Raw genomic sequence first — 19,133 nt, forward strand, 5'->3', positions numbered from 1 at the left:
CAAAATTCTGAAGTGGTTTCAGATATGAATTGAAATCTGGATTTGAATAGGGTTTTAGATCTATTTTTGAATCTGGATTCAGGTTAGGTTTTAAATCCATTTACGGATCTGAATTCGGGTAGGGTTTTAGATCCATTTCCAAATCTGGATTTGGATCTGATTTTGGATTCAAGTTCAAATCTGGATATGAACTAAGGAACATCAACTACAAATTTTCCTAAGCAAAAATTCACTTCCTACACCCAACTACTTTGTCTCTCTTCTTTCTTCTCCCCTTCATCTTTGTCTTTTCCACTTTATGTCATGATCTTGGAATCTTCCCAAGTGATTGTTTATTCCTGAACAGAATCCAATCTTCTTGAAAGGCTTCCTTGGTGGCTTTCCAATTTCCTTGAATGCCTCCATTGTCAATTGCATCAAAGTAACGTTCTCCATCATCTTGGCTGCTCTAACGAGCAAGCTCCTCATCAATTTCAGGACCAACTGCTCTGATACCATTTGTTACACACTGATAAGCAAATGTGTAAATATTCTATGAGAATGGAGTGATTGTAGGGTTCTCTCAGTTTTTGAGAGACTGAGATCTCTTCCAAGATTGTTGCCGATCTCAAATACAAACTAAACGATGCCCCTCCTCAAACACATACCCTTTATTTAGACTCAAGACCCTGCATTATCGGCTTGAACTATTGCACTAATTGATTGTACTTTCCCTCTCACAGCCTACAAATGTTGACACTTTGACCCAGCCTACCACTATTCACTATTTGACCCCAGGGTATAACACACTAGTAACACGTTATCAGTAACACAAACCTTGTGCCCTTCCCTGTTGAAGCTCACTATCGGAGAGTCGCCTATACTCATTTTCCCCTTCTAGTGTGCCTTGTGCCCTGTGTTTCTAACCCCCACTACATACCCGATGATGAAGAACAATTATCAGATTAATAAGAAAATTAGAAGACAGAGTTGAGAAGGAGTAAGTCGGCTGATTTTAATTGAATGCAAAAGCTGAAAACAAACAGGGAATCCAGGGAAAACTTCCCTCCCTCTAAGCCTATGCAAAGAGCCAATTACATTTTAGGAAAAATAACCGAATGACTACTCCTTCCAGCCCCCTCCTTATTTAAGCACCACTCCTCCAACAAACATTCTTAGCCACTTTCCTTTTCTACCCTTTTGGACCTTCTAGAATATACCTTTAAAATATTTGGTTTATGTGGGCTTAGGTCCATAACAATTGGATCTGTAACATTACTCCGCCCTTCAATTAAAGCCTTGTCCTCAAGACCTACATCCGGAAATTGGCCTTTAATAACCAACGCATCTTCCCATGTTGCCTCGTCCACGGAACGATCCTTCCATTGGATTAACCATTGTAACACCGAATCATTGTAAGATCCCACCGTACGCTCCGCAAGTATAGCAACTGGAAACAACATATCAGCTGTGTTGACCTCCAACTCCGGGGAAAATTTTGCTCCACTGCATTTGACAGTACGGCTTTCTTTAACAATAAAACATGAAAAACCGGGTGTACTTTCGAGGAAACCGGCAACTCCAATTTGTAAGCGACTGGTCCAATTCGGTCCACAATTTTAAACGGCCCAAAAAATCTTGTTGTCAATTTCTGATGTATACGAGGAGCAACTGACATTTGTCGATACGGCTTCAATTTTACATAAACCCATTCGCCCACATGAAAATTCACCTCTCGACGTTTCTTATCCGCTTGATTTTTCATTATCGATTGAGCCCGCAACAAATGGACCTTTAGTTGCTTAATAGCCTCATCTCGATCCCGCAACTCTTGACCCACAGCCTCCACTCTAACTTCGCCGGGAATAAATTGAATTACGGTAGGAGATTTACGCCCATACACCACCTCGAAAGGAGAGGTACCCGCAGTCCCATGAAAGGAAGAGTTGTACCAAAACTCTGCCCACGGAATCCAGATAGACCACGAACGTGGTTGATCGATTGCGAAACACCGTAAATACGTCTCCAAGCAACGGTTAATAACCTCAGTTTGGCCATCCGATTCTGGATGGTAAGCGGAACTCATACGCAACTGAGTACCTTGCAATCGAAAAATTTCTTGCCAAAAGTGACTCAAAAATAATGGGTCACGATCGCTAACGATGGACTTCAGAATCCCGTGATGACGAACGACTTCACGAACAAAAATTTCAGCGATTGACTTTGCCGTATAAGGATGTTTTAAGAGTATGAAATGGTTGTACTTTGAGAGTCTATCCACCACTACTAACACTGCAACATAACCTTTAGATTTGGGCAATCCCAAAATGAAGTCCATCAATAGATGTTCCCAAATTGCATCAGGAATATCTAATGGCTGTAAGAGACCACCCGGAGAAGTAGAGCTAGCCTTACAACATTGGCATAAGTCACAAGCTTTAACAAACTGCTGGACAGCCGCTATCATTCCCGGCCAATACAAAGTAGAAGCCAAACGTCGATAAGTGCGATAATAGCCAGAATGACCTCCGGATGCCGATTTATGGAATTCCTCGAGCAATGAAGGAATAAACTTAGAAACTCGCGAAATGACCAAACAATCTTTGTAAAACAAAATGCCATGACGAACCGAATAACCGGAGTGGCTCGCCTGATCGCGTTGCAAATCGTGAATAATTTGCTGAATTTCCGTATCGTTTCTGGCTTCGTCAATAATCTGAGCCCCTTGCAGCCAAATTGGGTACGACACGATTGAGTGTAACTCGCCTTCTTCAGCCCGACGTGACAAGGCATCAGCCGCTCTATTCTCGCGTCCCGGTTTATAACAAATTTCAAATTGATAACCCAGTAATTTCGCCACCCAATTTTGTTGATCCGGACTTGTTACCCGCTGTTGAAGTAAAAACTTCAAACTCTTTTGGTCGGTATAAACCGTGAAACGAGTTCCTAATAAATAGGAACGCCAATGTTGTACCGCCAAAACCAACGCCATGATCTCCTGTTCGTAAGCAGACTTCGCCAAATTATGCTCACTTAACGCCTTACTAAAGTAAGCAATTGGACGCTGTTGTTGCATTAACACAACCCCAATTCCTTTGCCCGAAGCATCACATTCCACAATAAATGGAAGTTGGAAATCTGGGAAAGGCAATAATGGAGTCGTGACCAAAGCATTTTTCAAGGCATCAAATGCTTGTTGGGCATCCGAGTTCCAAGAGAAGGAATCTTTCTTCGTTAAATCCGTCAAGGGTTTCGCAATACTTCCGTAGTGTCGAACAAACTTCCGATAGTACCCCGTGAGGCCTAAAAAACCTCGCAACCCTTTTAATTGTTCGGATATTGGCCATGCTAAAACTGCTTCGATCTTTTTGGGATCCATTGCAACTCCGCTGCCGCTGATTATATGGCCCAAATTCTCGATTGACTGTTTGCCAAACGAACACTTCTTTTGGTTAACCACAGATTGATTAGCCAATAATATTTGAAGCACCACCCGCAAATCGTCCACATGCCTAGACCAAGAAGGGTTGTATACAAGAATATCGTCGAAGAAAACAACCACGTACTTGCGTAATAATGGACGAAAAATATCATTCATCACAGCTTGAAAAGTCGCCGGAGCATTTGTAAGCCCAAATGGCATTACCAAATACTCGTAATGACCGTCATGGGTGCGGAAAGCAGTCTTCTCAATACTGTCTGGCGTCATCCTAATCTGGTTATACCCCGATTTCAAGTCCAATTTTGAAAAAAACTGGGCACCTTTTAACTCATCAATGAGCTCGTCCACTACCGGAATGGGAAATTTATCGGGAATAGTAGCTTTGTTAAGTGCCCGATAGTCAACACACATACGCCATGAGTGATCTTTCTTTCGTACCAATATAACGGGGCTCGAAAAGGCGCTCTTGCTTGGACGAATCATTCCCAATTTCAGTAATTCCTGTACTTCATATCGATAAGGGCGAACACAGGTTGGCTCATGCGGAATAATCAACGAAATTCGATGATCATGAGTACGTTCGGGTGTCAGACCTGTCGGTTCACGAAACACAACCGCAAAGCTGTCGAATAGTGTCTGTAAATCTCGATGTTGGGTTATGGACAACGCCTCAACCTCTGCCGATTTAGATCGCCCCCGATCCGTTGTTATAAGAGAAGGAGATGTAACCATCGAAGATAACCAAGTATGAAGCGACGATTGCGATCCTTGAGATTTTCCAAGACCTTGGAGGTGTACCTCAGCGCCCTAATATTGAAAACGCATCGACGATCGTTCCCAATTATGAATAACTTCACCCAGCGTTTTGAGCCATTCGATACCCAGCACCATATCTAAATTCCCATATCAAACACCAACGCTTCAACATCAAATTCACAAGTTCCCACCCACACTTTCAAGTTCGAACAACACTGATTAACAAAAATCTTATGGCCATCGCCCAACTGAATGTTGATACCCGAAAAGAAACTAGCAGGCAACCCCAAAGCCGTTACTAATTTCCGTGAGACGAAGTTATGGGTGGCTCCGCTGTCTACCAAAATTACCACAGGAATGCCGGAAATTGCCCCTTCAATTTTCAAGGTTGTCCCACCGGTCGACGAATTAGACGAAACTTCTAAAAATTCCAACGYGGAACATAACCCGACARGAACATCGGCTTCAYCRTGACCCACCTGATCATCGATCGTATCCAGCACCTGAATTTCACCATCATCGCCYAYTRAYTCATCCTCACCCAACAAAAGTACCCGCARCTTTCCTTYCGGACATKTATGAGTTGGACCGAATTGTTGTCCACAACGGAAACATAACCCCTTCTTTCGCCTCTCCTCCCATTCTGTGCGAGTAAGTGATCGGACCCCCCGATTGCGATTAAGGAGCTGACCATTGTTGAGTGAAGATGCTCCGGGAACACGTGAACCGGAATTAACCGACCTGAATCCGGCCGGTGAAGCGTGTTCTTATGGCCATTAGAGGAAACATTGGGCCCTTTAAACTCACAGTGGCCCAACGAAGTGGGTCGAGTATCATAAGAGTACCCGGTATTTACTCCACCCCCACCTTGGTAACGAAATCGAGATAACGCCATGTTGTCGGGCGAGATCATCGCCTCTACATCCTTGGCTAAATACATAGCATCAAGGCGGGATTGAGGACGATGTAGACGTACCCATCGTTTAACCTCATCCCGTAGGCCCGCAACAAAATAACCCATAGATTGAGATTCCAGCAAACAGGGAACCAAAGATAACAAGTACTCAAAATCATCTATGTAATCATGAATAGAGGATACCTGTTTAATCGTTGTGAGCTGCTCATATGGGTTCTGAATTTCGAGGCCACTAAAACGCAGTAACAGCTCCCGGGTGAACTGTTCCCACGTGATCGAATCATAAATCTGACTAACAATTGTGAACCAGTGTTGAGCGACGCCTTCCATACTTAACTGCGCCAAATGAATGCGAAGATGAAGAGGCGTACCATGAATATCAAAATACAATTCCGCCTTCTTAATCCACCCCTGTGGATCAAAACCATGAAATTCCGGCAACTTGATTTTTTTTGCGGCCCAAGGAAATCCTTGTGGAGATCCCGATTGTGGGCCGATAAGTGCAGGACTCCCACCCGACGCCATCGTAAATCCTCCTGTTGAAAAACCCAAATTGGAGATTCCCCTGCTCTGAGTCACCAGGACATCACCCACCAACGATGTCGGAATGAGGGGAGAGCCACCGGACACCATCGACGGTCCACCAACATCCGAAGTAGTCTGCTTACGTTGTTGTTTGACCCAGGACATGACGATTTTGCGAAATTCCTCCTCCGCACGATCGCCCTCCAGCTAGTTGGACAGATGAGTTCGTTGGTGGGTTCCAATAATCTACGAAATGATCGACTCAAATAGATAAACCTTAATTACGGTTTTGATTTCCAGAACATCCGACTGAAGTTTCTAGAGTTGTTCCTCATGTTGATCGAGACAGGTTTGTTGAGCTCTGGTTTCCATGGACATACAGCAGGTCCGGGACCAGTGATGAAGAACAATTATCAGATTAATAAGAAAATTAGAAGACAGAGTTGAGAAGGGGTAAGTCGGCTGATTTTAATTGAATGCAAAAGCTGAAAACAAACAGGGAATCCAGAGAAAACTTCCCTCTCTCTAAGCCTATGCAAAGAGCCAATTACATTTTAGGAAAAATAACAGAATGACTACTCCTTCCAGCCCCCTCCTTATTTAAGCACCACTCCTCCAACAAACATTCTTAGCCACTTTCCTTTTCTACCCTTTTGGACCTTCTAGAATATACCTTTAAAATATTTGGTTTATGTGGGCTTAGGTCCATAACAATTGGATCCGTAACACCCGAAAACCTCCCTTCTCTTATGTTCCCTTCTAAATTTTCTACTTACTTGGCCCCACATACTTTGCATCTTAGTTCAACTAATCACCCTATTCATCCTATATTATAATTGCTAATTGCATCACACCGCTCAAACTAACAAGTGATACCATTATCACCTCAACTCGTACCATGGGATTTAAACCGTTCACAAATTTACTTAAAAACTTATTTCGATGCATTGTCCCAAAGTGCCGCCAACGATAAAAATCGTCTTTTGTATTACTCCACATCCTCGTCCTACTTAAATGCCAAAAAGTTGCTTGTGTAAGGATCCCTGCATGGTCGATTGAAACTATCTCAACATCATTGTGTTAAGTTTTTCCTACCTCATAACAGAACAAAGTATATGTTCCTAATGAACCACCACAAGACAAAGTCTTCAAAAGAGATCTTTGCCACTTCTATCTACTCCTCATTTGTGAGTTAATGTAGGGTAAAATGCCTTTATGCACTTGAAATCCAACCATCAGAGTTATTATCATCAAAAATTTGGTATCTCCGTCTTTTTGTTCTTCAATGCAAACAATCTCCATTTTCCCCTAGTTCCAGCGTGGTTCCCCAATGATCTCCTGCCCGTCAACGGCACCTCTTCCTCCTCAAGACGTCATGGCATCGTTGATTTTGTTGCTGCCTCTTTGTGCATCTGATTAATAATTCAAGCTTACGAATTACCAATGGTACATCATGTTTCAGTGAACTAACCTTGGCCTGCTCAGAACCCATTCTCCCTTCTCTTTCATTGATTCTTAAAGCCACACTCCTCAATCACCCATGAACGTTGCTTTAATGCCAATTGATGCACACCAATTGAATTAAATGAGTAATTTCTATTAGAATCGTATGATTTATAGAAGGTTCCAGTAATTCGAAGTAATACCAAAATCATGTCTACCACTATATCCCTCACCTCTATTTATACTACCCCAAACATTGACTTATTCCCCTAACCAACTACACCCACCCCACTACACCACTACGGCGTATTACAACTAACCAACTGTCCACAGCCTACCTAGATTGACCAGTTGACCTCCAGCCATACCATGGTATAACAATAACTTGTTATACACTGAGGGTCATATTGTCAAAATAAATGGTTGGGGTTAGTAGTCAATTTGTCAAAAGGGGTAGGTTGTGGTACGTGAGTACAAGTGTTTATGCAGTAGTATAAGTAGGTGAAGCAAGGATAGAAAGTCAGTTAGCAGTCTTACATCAATATAAATAAGGGGTCGAAGGAGTTCAGGACTATCGACCAGTTTACAAAACTGGTCGGCTACTTCAAGAACTCAAATTTCTTCAAATTTGTCCAAAACTTGATAATCTTTTAAAGTTATGATCACAATGTGATTAGAAACACTTATAATGAAATAATTAACATAGAAACTGAATCAAATCAACCTAATTTGATCAAAAACCATCAAGAACTTCAAGAACAGTTTGTGTTCTTCAAAGGCTAAAAAGTTTTCATATTTGATTAAATTGACCAATCAAAACATGAAATTGATAGAAAAGATGAGTTAAGATTGAATAAATGATGAAAAATGAATCAAATGAGCAACAAATTTGTTCAAAACAACCTAAACTCATAGAGATATTGTTGTATTATTGGCTTCTATCATTCAAATTCACCTTTGGAAGCGTTGAAGAAACTGATTGTTCATTGATTATAGTACCAATTTTGCATCAAAATTCCAATTTGCATTCTGCTTGTTTTCATTTTTGCATAAAAGTCTCTATTGACTTCTTGATCTTTACATGCAACTGGAGACATTCATGAATGGACAAGAGGAGGGGAGATTAAAGCATGCAAAATTTTACTGGCCTAACACCATATTCTCTTTTAGACATTTGGTTTTAACAAAAATCATTAGAAGGGCCACTATATTGGGTACACATGACCAAAAAAGTCCACAAGACACATGAATATAAAATCAAGTATAATGCCTCTAGATGCAATTAGAACAACAGCCCAAAGGAGTACTATGCTCCATCAACTAGCATGTGGTTGTGATATTGTCACATGTTAACAGCTTTCAGTTCATTTCAAGTGCCCCAAGATGCATCATATGCTAAAAGGGAGTCTCAATAAATTTGTGATAAGAAACTCACATTGTAAATAGCGTGTTTTGGAATGGAAGCTCTACTTTGAACACGATAAGCTTTTGTAGTCAGCGCCAATACTTGCATGGCACTAATAGCAGCCAAACTGTTTTCTTGTTGCAAATATAGCTGAGCCACCTGCCTGGAAAAAAAGGCAGCTTTCCTATGGTAGCCAAGAGTTCCATATAGACGAGCTATCTCGATGTATAATATTAATCTATCACTTGCATCAATCAAAGATTTTGCTCCATCTGCAGCAGAAGTCAAAAGCTCCACTACCTCCTTAGCCAGCTCTCGTCTGTCAATTACATGAAGATGACATATGAAACCTATAACTAAGAACAATGCTCATACAGATTTAACTTCTTACGGATATATTATATACACAAGATGAAAAATCCCAATGGCTTGACAAAGACTGCTGATACCTCATTAGATTCAAAGAACACTAATAAACACAAAAAGAATCTCGGTAGATATACAAACAAGTGCATGGAAATCTGAATTTAGGAGAGATAATATAAGGAGAAACAAAAATTAGATACCAAAGACTAAAGAAATAATGAAGGAAAAAGCGCCAAAAAGTGGATATACATTTTATATTTCCTGCAAAAAAGAGCAGTCTTCACAGTTGCATAAGTCATATCCCAACAGGTACGACAATAACAAATCCTCCAAGAACAAATATCAAGTATCAAATCTTAGAAAACAAGAACATATATTACGCCACATATATCACATCATACCAAAGCCCACCAGATCACAAGCCCAAGCCTTACATTGTATCTATTATAAGTTGAATAATGCAGAATTCAAGATCGTTCACCACTGTCAGCTATGTTTCGGCTAAAAGATCTTTATAGTTTTAATAAAAAGAAGGCACTCTATACCAACACAAAGATTCAGACTTCACAGTCGACTTCTTTCCAACCAATTATCTCCGAAGGAGTAACTCTCAAGTTCAAATTTAGTTGGGCAGATTGAACCTTATTTCAATGATTTAGATTCAGCAGTATTACAAGTAAAAATCTTTTGGTTTATGACAAAAAAATGAGCATTAGAACTATTCGCAATCTAACATGTAGATACAAGTACTCCAGTCAAACAAAATTGAAGTACCGATCATCCAAAGGCCTCGTCCTTGATATGTGTGTTCTAGTGTCCTCATGTCAAACATATATGTGTATCCCTTAATAAATTTGATGTGTTCGGTCAACCCTTACCCTCTCGTATTTTCAAATAGAATTAGCATCCCCGCAGGTCAAATTTGAGATGGCCGATGCCATATTGCCAGTATGTATTATTTTTATTATTTATTTTTCAGAAGACATGCACCTATAAATATATTACGTCTACTAGCCCTGCTAGATGACAGGATTGTTATCATCCACTACTATTCCTGATCAATAAATGCAAACCTACTTCTCTCCGGATAAACTTAAAGAAATGGCAATTAATTTTCAACATTTCTGCTGAGAAGTTTTACTGGCTCCATTAATAATATGAACTCGTTAATAACGATGAATAATATTAACAGAGTAGTACATATTTCATGCTATGGTCACAGATAAGAAATGTGTTTTTTTTCTACATAAAGGACTAATTAGATCGCTTAACACAAATGGACATCATGAACTAGGTATGAAATAAGGCATGGTTATAAGCCTAATTCCAAGTGAAAAATGAACACTGATGAACATCAGAGAAGTTCATCATAGATGAGGTGAAACGACTTCTGAAAACCACATGTCTTTAAAATTAAGAATGATGCCAAGTACAAAAAGATGGTAAAAGAGGAAGATTCTACAATAAGTAAAATGAAAAGCATTCTTTTTGTTTTAACAAGATATAACTATGATATTATTGGAGCTAGCTTAGTTGACAAATTTGTTCGTTCTAGTGCAGTATAGAAGTTGGATTCAATATTGTAGAAAAAGAAAGACATGGGTGGTATTTGCTTTGTCATCATTGTCTCCTGAATCTCTTTGATCCTCCGCCTCTAGTCTTGTTTCCACTGTCACTGTCCTCATTATGAGTGAGATAATAGGTCATACATTCTATGAAAGCCCCATGATGTTCATCCAAGACAGTCTTTTGCTTAATGCTATATGAGTCGATAACAAGATCAAAATTACACACGATAGCCGCTACAAAATTTTCAGTTGTAGTTATGTGTTAGCTATTGGCATATTATAGTTTTCCATGCAATGAACTTGATGCCATGCTGAATTCCCAAATGGTTGCAGTTCCAAACTTCATTTCGTGGCATATTTACATAATACTTTATGGAACTCTGGTCTGGTGAAATAGTCCTTTGATAATTATTTGGGTTCTTAATATGGTTAGACAACGAAGTTTGTTGAATGGGTGATTACCAATTAGCAAGAGGAGAGAAAACAGACTAATTCATATTCACAGGATAAACTAAATCATTTAATCATTTATTATTCAATGCCTTCTGAACTTCAAAGTATTGTTATACCCTTAAAAGAAACTGATTTTTTATTTCACTTTGAAGTAGCATGTTTGTACTGCAAGTAGTTTTGGAAAACAAGTTTCATTGTTCTTATGGGGATTCAGAAGTCCTAATAAAGCTGAAAAGGCAACTTTTATAGGATGAAGGAATGTGGTAGACTTCAGAGTATAAAGACATATTCAAGAAGGAAAGAGAGGAGGGCAGATTAATAAGATAAAGATAAAACAAGTTTTGGATAAGTCATAAGTCCTCAAGTTTACAGATAACTATCTTATGTTTATTTTAATTGTTTTATTTGTTTAGGATCCCTTTTATTCTAGGAGTCTTTTTTATTTATTAGTTTAAATACCTTCATTGTTTACCTTTTTGGAGGGGAGATCAATTTATTATAATTCAATTCTCTACAAATTGAATAAGGAGAGACTGCAACCTCTCGAAAGCTGTAAGGTTTTAATACTCTAATCTTGGCAACCTTTTATCAACTCTTATCAGAATGACAAGTTGGGTTGTCTAAACGTAACATGCACATAAGATGAGTGTAGCAAAAATGTGACATCAAGGGTAAAATTGAATTATGTGACTAGATATGATGATACAAGAGAGAATGTTGAGATTGCAACTGTTCAAGAAAAAGCGTACTAAGAGGAGATTGTTTGGAGAGGTCGATAGGCTAAGAATGACACAGATGGAAGTAGTGAAGAGAGAGATACAAGTGCGTGGAATTAACCAAAGAATATGGGTTTAGATAGGGTTGTGCACAATGATGATACTCATGTCTCAAAACACTAGGGAATTCACCTCTTCATAAATTCTATTGGGTTTCACTTTTTAGCCTACTCCAACTAGTTACGAATAAAAAGGTTTTATGATGTTGATCACTTTAACGTCACACTTTACATAAGGGAAAAACGCATCAAAATAGAACCAACTTTGAGCTAATTCCTATTTTGGGGAACTAACTTTCAAAATTATCATCTTTGTTCAATATTTAATATTATGTTATTGTTTTTGAAAGTTCATGATATACTCTTCTACAAGGTGGTGATTTGTGGTGTATGGGGTGGTCAACTCATTTAAGGTTATATCCCTAAATGACACGTTGGGAGGAACAGTTGGAAATGAACAAAGAAGATAAATAATAAATAAATTATAAATTAAAAAATTAAAAGCTACCTTATTGCTACATCAGTTCTATCTCATTGCCACATCGTACTCAAAGGACCAAATGTGTAATTTACTCTGATTTTAAAATAAGACATGAAATCTTAGTTGGCAATTTACTTGAACCATGTCATTCATTAGTAGGTAATCCGGGTAATTGAGGCCCTTAAATATATTAAAAGTTTATTCTAAACCCTAAAATGATAATTTTAAAAGTTTGGTTCCTCAAAATAGGAACCAATCCAAAGTTGGTTCCATTCTAAATAAGTTGTTGGGCCGTCTATACGTAACATGCACATAAGATGAGTGCAGCAAAAATTTGCCATCGAGGTAAAATTGAATTATGCGACGTGATATGATGATACAAGAGAGAATGTTGAGATGGCACCTATTCAAGAAAAAATGTGCTAAGAGGAGATTGTTTGGAGAGGTCGAGGTAGGCTAAAATTGACACAGATGGAAGTAGTGGAGAGAGAAATAAGTGAGTGGAATTTACCAAAGAATATGGATTTAGATAGGGTTGTGCACAATGATGCTACTCATGTCTCAAAACACTAGGGAATTTCACCTCTTCATAAGTTTTATTGGGTTTCACTTGTTAGCCGACTCCAACTAGTTAGGATAAAAAGGTTTCCTGATGTTGATCACTTTGAAGTCACACTTTACCTAATGAACAAGTGTGCCTTTTAATGAAGAATCCATCTTATACCTAAAATGAATACAATAACTTTACATTCTTAAACTAATCTGAGTTTGATGTCCCATAGAATAAAGACAATACATAGAACATACCAGAGCAGTCACAGAACCTACTACAAACATATTAACAAACAAGACTTGAAATGGTACCTGCATAGGAATCTTGCCAATTTCAAAGTAGCTTCCAGTTCAAAACTGAGGGGTGAAACCCTGCACAAAGTAAATGAACAGAATTAAATAATAGTTTTATTCATGAAAATCTCAATCTGGATGTAATAACGTAGTCCTGATATAAGGATATGTATTTAACTCTCAAAAAGTGTAAGTGACAACCTCCATTAGCATTTAGCACCCAAAAAGGTGATTCGTGTTAGCATAACAATGTAAGGATCTACCACAGAGATTTAGCCTACCAAACCCTGAATAACACCCACCCACCTCTTGCAACATTCAACTGCCATTCCGACCAGCAGTACCACACCACCACCTCCATCTTCCTACTAAGAACCAATATCATTTCAATAATACATGCGTATAAGATTAAAGATGGATCTAGAGCAATCAGTGTGACACAAATGATGAAGTTGTCGATGGTGGCATTGATTGGGGCAATTTAGATATTGATGGGAGGTGAATTTTCAATAAGGATGATAGAATTATGAGATGGTCCTTGAGTAATAAGTTCAAAGTTACACATTACATCAATGTGTACCTTTAGGCACCACTAAAACTTATTAAGTTTATGCAGATAAAGCAACCATATATGTTGTAAGACTTACTATCATATGTTTGACTTAAGGTATCATAGTATATCGTCATATGAGATGGCAGTAGGGAAGAATTAAACAATTGTCTTGCTATTGTGTGTCATATATAAAGAGGCAGCGTCAAGAATACTCCCTCAATCCCATAAGCAGTGAAGGACTTCGAACTATGCCCACTTATTTGTAGTAGTTAAGCACTAGCCAAACATTGATTTACAGCAAATTACATAAACTAAAGGGTCACTTTGCAATGATGACTATGAAGATGAATAGGTCAGTTAAGTTCAAATGTTCCAAAAAGATAAATATTGTATCAAGTACAAGACATTCTACAAATAGACAATGTTCTATTTGTGTGACAGAGTGAGTGTTATTACATGTGCATATACTATATATTAAAGATGTTACCCGTGTGGATAATGTGTAACGATCTACCTCTGAGCGTTGTCTTGTATAAATGACTTCCTGTAATGCAAGATGACACTGTTGTAACGATACTTGACCTCCTCCTCTATAATTGGATCCCTCTGAACTGCTTTATCCATCTTATAGCACATAAACACAACAAAAAAATGTTACAAGATATCTGGATGGGCAAAGATCATGTAAGCAATCGACCATTGCAAAGGTTATAACACAGCATCTGGTCAGGACCCAATAAAAAACACACAGAATCTTGCACCAGATTCATTTATATATAACATGATAGCAAAAGCCAATCCCATGCCTTTGAACACGCATTCACTGGCTACAAACAGGTTTTGCTTCTTTACTTCTAGGAGATACCTTTTACTCTCAAACCAGATTAACTATCGCCCTACCAAATGGTTCAAATTCACCCCCATTCTCCACTAAGTAGTTCATCACACACGTCCATGATATTTTCAAATAATTATTGCATAAAACTTTGTATAGTCTGTATCTATCTTCTTCTTATTTTAACGAACATCTTTTCTCTTAGAATAGCTTCTATAAATTTCTAATTTAGAAATATAAAATAATTAATAAAATCTAAAGTGAAAGTGTTCCTATTTAAAAGGAAAGAAAATACCGAACATCCTTGGTTTTGCATTGTATATATGAAGTTTTATACCCATGCGATCAAGCGGAATGTAAAACTTTATGGTAAACTGAGAATGGTAAATTAATGCAATTCCTCATTAAAAAGAAGTCCAAAAAATATGTTTGAACACAAATGGCTAATATGCTAGATAATTTTGATTTTACTTTACCTTTTCTTATTTTTTTGAAAACACAGGTCTCCACATAGAAATCTACTATGTGAAAAGTATTACAATCACACAAGCTAATCTCTCAGGCCACCCCCAATTACCGCTGCGCTCTCCAAAGATTCAACTCACACTTCTACGCTCTATAACAAGAGAAGACAATAGAAAGAATCAAATAATTAAAGTGCATTTTATTGGGGATTTGTAACCAAAGCCTTAAACTTCAGACATGGGGCCCACTCCACCTTTTGTTGCTCCACCTATGTGGGGCATGCTTCAAACCACAACTCTTAAATCTTAATGCATTAACCATTTGTACTTGATGCTTCATAGAAGTTGTACCCTTGATATTTAAGGCTTTTACCTAAATGCTTTATAATAATATAGTGTGTGTGCATATATAGCAACTTGAACTTGACTACTGCTAAGAGATTTGATAAGGATGTTATTAACCTAAAAAGGGCAGCCATTGGATTTGCAACATCATACGTTCTTGTAACTTGGCTCTGAAAAAAGCATGAAATTAGGCAAATAAAAAAAATATCCTCTTCTCAGACATATATAATTAAATCTACCCAGCCGGGCCTTTTTTTCCAATAAATTCCCGGAATTTGGGGCATCATGCATAAAATTAAGACTAAAATTATCATAGTTTCGGCATACCATGACAGAACTATAGAATCGGTACCTTACAATTATATTTCATCGGGTATTATGAAAATTTAATATCTGGAATTGCCGAAGATAGTTTTAGAGAAATTGTTTCAAAGTTCAAACAAATTTTTCCTGAGTATTACTCCTTCCGTCCCAAGTAAACACCTTTCCATTCTACCCTTAATTATGAGATGGAGAAAATTTCTCCCTCTGTAATTAAGGGTGAAATTCTCCTTTTGTTAATTGAGAAGTGTAATAATTACACATTTCTAACATTTTGAGCCTTTTTCATTGTGGACATTTATTTTCGGCCGGAGGGATTATGTTTTAATGAGGTTTAGACTTCCTAAGGGTGTGGATACATGTCTGACGCCATATCCAAATCAATGTTGTTTCCATGCATAGTTTCTTCTTGTAGATCTATGCATGCCATCTTTTCCTTATTCCAAACTGATAAGAGGTTAATACACAAAATTCCCTTTAACGCTACCATATGTTTTTGTTGACTGCATTACAACAAGAAGTAACACCTGGCTTCCAGATTACATAGAGAAAACAATAAGTCACATCATGAGCAAGCATGCAAACTCAGACAAGCACACTCAGAATGGAGGATAGGTTAACAGATGCTTATTTGCAAACATAAAAGAAATAGGCCAAGAGAAAATTGCTGCTGAAGTAACAGCATGAATATTAAACATGTCTGGATACCAAATATTAACGCATGAATATGATATATTTTGAATCTTTAACCATTAGTATGCTTACCAGCAAGGCGCAAACGCCACCTTCCAATGCGCCAGCATACCAAAAGTAATCCCCAGTCAGCCTGGCAAGTTCTAAAGCAGTAGAATAATGGGCATTGGCATCAACAGGTGATCCAGCTAGTAAACAATAATCTCCGATTGTTTTCTGCGCTCGGCCAAGTCTCCTCTTTTTTGCTTTGATCACCTGAAACAGTTGATCAAGTTGGTTAAGTTGGCATTCTTAAAGCATGAAGTTGCAATTTAATGTTTGGTAGCTTTGGGAAGGAGGAAAAAGTGTAGCAATTATTCAATCATCAGGACACCTAAAACATAAACCTCCTCTGAGCTGAGACTGGCTTGAGAATCTAAAGGCGTCTTTAGAATGGTTCCACCAGATTCTGCTTGAAGAACCCACTTCTCAAATTCCATTAGAAGTGAAGCAGCAATATCTTGCATCATTGTTTGCAAGTGAATTTCCTGAGTCCGCTGGTCAGCAGGAGGAAACAAAACCAATTTATTTCCTTTGTTATTCCCATCTGCTAGCTGCAATAGAAGATACAAAAACACAGGTGAGCCATTATTACTAAGATCATTTCTAGGACTAAGATCATATAAGAAATCAGTCAAACATTTGGTATTTGAGTATCTCTTGAGTATGAAAACAGATCATAGGTCTGGCTCCAGAAGTTATCTGCCTAGTTCTTTTAACTCTGTTCTCTCTTCCAGTGATCAAATATCCAGACGAATATTGATGAGTATTTGAGACTCAGGGTCCACTTAACAAGTTAAAAGCACTACATGCCAACGCTCCATTATGAAAGAGGGGAAAGAATTTTGCAATATCATTGCTACAGCCTACAAATGGTTAAGTGGCACCAGCACCCATACTGGTCTAATGGTCTTAGAAAATGAGGTTATGGCTTTTGCAACTATAATAACAATTCCTACGTTAACATGTCCCCAATTGGTTAGCCAAACTATGACAGCATCAACCATTGATCTGCCAGCATTTAGTGATAGGAAAAATACACATTAAGATAAGAAAAGGATTGTAACTATGAATATTTAAGCATAGGTGTCATGCTGCAAGTGCAACAAATATTGCAAGCCGCCTACACTTCTACAAAGGAAGAAGAAACAGTAACAAAAGGAAATGCACGAGTTCGAAGTTGCACAAAGAAGCTAATGATTAAACCCTGTTCAGTAGCAGAAGACAGACAATGAAGGACAAGGACTACAGTTCATAACCAAAAGAACAATAATCTTCGCTTCTACAAAAATAGAGTGCCCGTGATCGACTCTCATGGACTGCAACACGACATCTTTAAGCTATGCCCTTCCCCTGATACTACAATGTAAATTGAATATTCAAAATAAATAAATCAACATCTAAAAAATTTGGGAAGACAACCTGTGTATCTCCAGGGGAAAAGGCAAAACACCGTTGAACAAGAGAAGAAGAGTATCCCTTACACGCCGCAGCAAATTGCTCAACGACACTATCGAGATCAGGCGAAGACGGACAATGACAGATTCCGATAACGCCATGAATTTTCCTGTTCGATTGGAAATCCTCCCATGGACTCGGCGGCGATCCACCTACAATGAACTTGAACTTTAGGCTACCGGATTCCCACGGTTGTTGAGAAAATGGAGATTTTTGGTGTTCAGTATAGAAAGAAGTGATAGTTGAGAGTTCGATCTTGTGGTGGCGTCCGAGCATCCCGGCGTATTTGCGGAAAAGGTGTAGGTGGATTGTTCCGATCGGGAGGACGGCGATCCGGATAATGGAGCTTGTGTCGATGCTGACGTCAGGCTCCATCGTTGCGGTTGCCGGGAAGAGGACGGCGGAGAAAGCCGATAGTAGAAGGCGGAGAAGCGCGGAGGGGTAGTTGACACAGTCGAGAGTGTTGTTTTTCACTTCAACATTGGATCGGTTGCAGCGAAGAAGAAATGGGAATCAAACCCTTTCTTTACAAAATGGTCCCTGATGTTTTAACAAACTCCGATTTCAGTCCTTATACTTTTTCAAAATCCAGTCTTTAGCTTGTTGATTACAAAAATTAAGAGTAAGGTGTCGTTTGTTTTTTAAAAGGTGCTGAAGTCTGAATTCACTTTTGATTTTTAAGAGGTTGTGCTGAAGTCTGAAATCTGAATCAGTCAGACTGTTTGTTTTTTGCGTCTGAAATATGAAGTTTGAAGATGAGAGATCGAGAGTTGATATGGATCGACAGTTGACAAAGTTGAGAGATGAGAGATCGAGACAGAAGAGTTGATCTAGAGAAATCGAGCGCAAAGAGATCAGAGTAGGTAGGCGACGATTTGAAATCAGAGGTAATAAGAGGTTTTGGCAACCACTTAAATTTTCAGACCTAATAAGAGCTTTTAAGCTCTTAATTGAAAAAAACACACTAAATCCTCTTATGTCTGACCGATTCAGACTTAAGAGAACATTAAGGGGCTGTTTACTTGTGACTTAATGAGCTTACCGGATAAACCGGCTTATTCGCACAGCCATTTTAGGCTGTTTACTTCGAGCTTATTCGCCCAGACAGGGGCTTAATCTCACAGCCCAATATCACCACTTGTCCCCATTAAGCAACAAAAAAGACCTGGCTACCCTTGTAAAGCCCACGTTCTCGACAGGTTTGCTCTTCTCCAACCCTAATCGGCGATTTTGCTACTGATTTTGCTTCTCGATTTCCAATCTTCTCTTCTCCAAAGGTAAACTCTTCTCCTTATCTATAGATTATGTTCGATTTTGATGCTCTTATGTTCGATTCGCTCGATTTTGATGCTTCCAATTTTGCTGCTTGATTCCTGATTTTGATGCTTCCGATTTTGCTGCTCGATTTTGTATGCTTTGTTTGCTTTAGTACAGTTTCCGATTTTGATGCTTCCGATTTTGCTGCTCGAT

The 19,133-nt window shown here is 38.6% G+C and overlaps 1 protein-coding gene across 1 annotated transcript in view; it reads right to left on the reverse strand.

Annotated features, from left to right (window-relative positions):
- The window catches only part of LOC112528783 (trafficking protein particle complex II-specific subunit 120 homolog), a 29,338-nt gene extending 11,232 nt beyond the window's left edge, over positions 1 to 18,106 (reverse strand). The window contains exons 1-6 of the mRNA XM_025139856.1: positions 17,628 to 18,106; positions 16,553 to 16,759; positions 16,239 to 16,421; positions 14,023 to 14,132; positions 12,974 to 13,033; positions 8,497 to 8,785 (exon numbers count right to left, since the gene is read on the reverse strand). Of these exons, the coding sequence (XP_024995624.1) occupies positions 8,497 to 8,785; positions 12,974 to 13,033; positions 14,023 to 14,132; positions 16,239 to 16,421; positions 16,553 to 16,759; positions 17,628 to 18,038 (1,260 nt within the window). The 5' untranslated portion in view covers positions 18,039 to 18,106. The remainder of the gene's footprint in view (positions 1 to 8,496; positions 8,786 to 12,973; positions 13,034 to 14,022; positions 14,133 to 16,238; positions 16,422 to 16,552; positions 16,760 to 17,627) is intronic.
- Between the last annotated feature and the right edge of the window lie 1,027 nt (positions 18,107 to 19,133).

Source organism: Cynara cardunculus, assembly GCF_001531365.2.
Source record: "Cynara cardunculus var. scolymus isolate 2C chromosome LG 15, CcrdV1, whole genome shotgun sequence".
Lineage (NCBI taxonomy): Eukaryota > Viridiplantae > Streptophyta > Magnoliopsida > Asterales > Asteraceae > Cynara > Cynara cardunculus.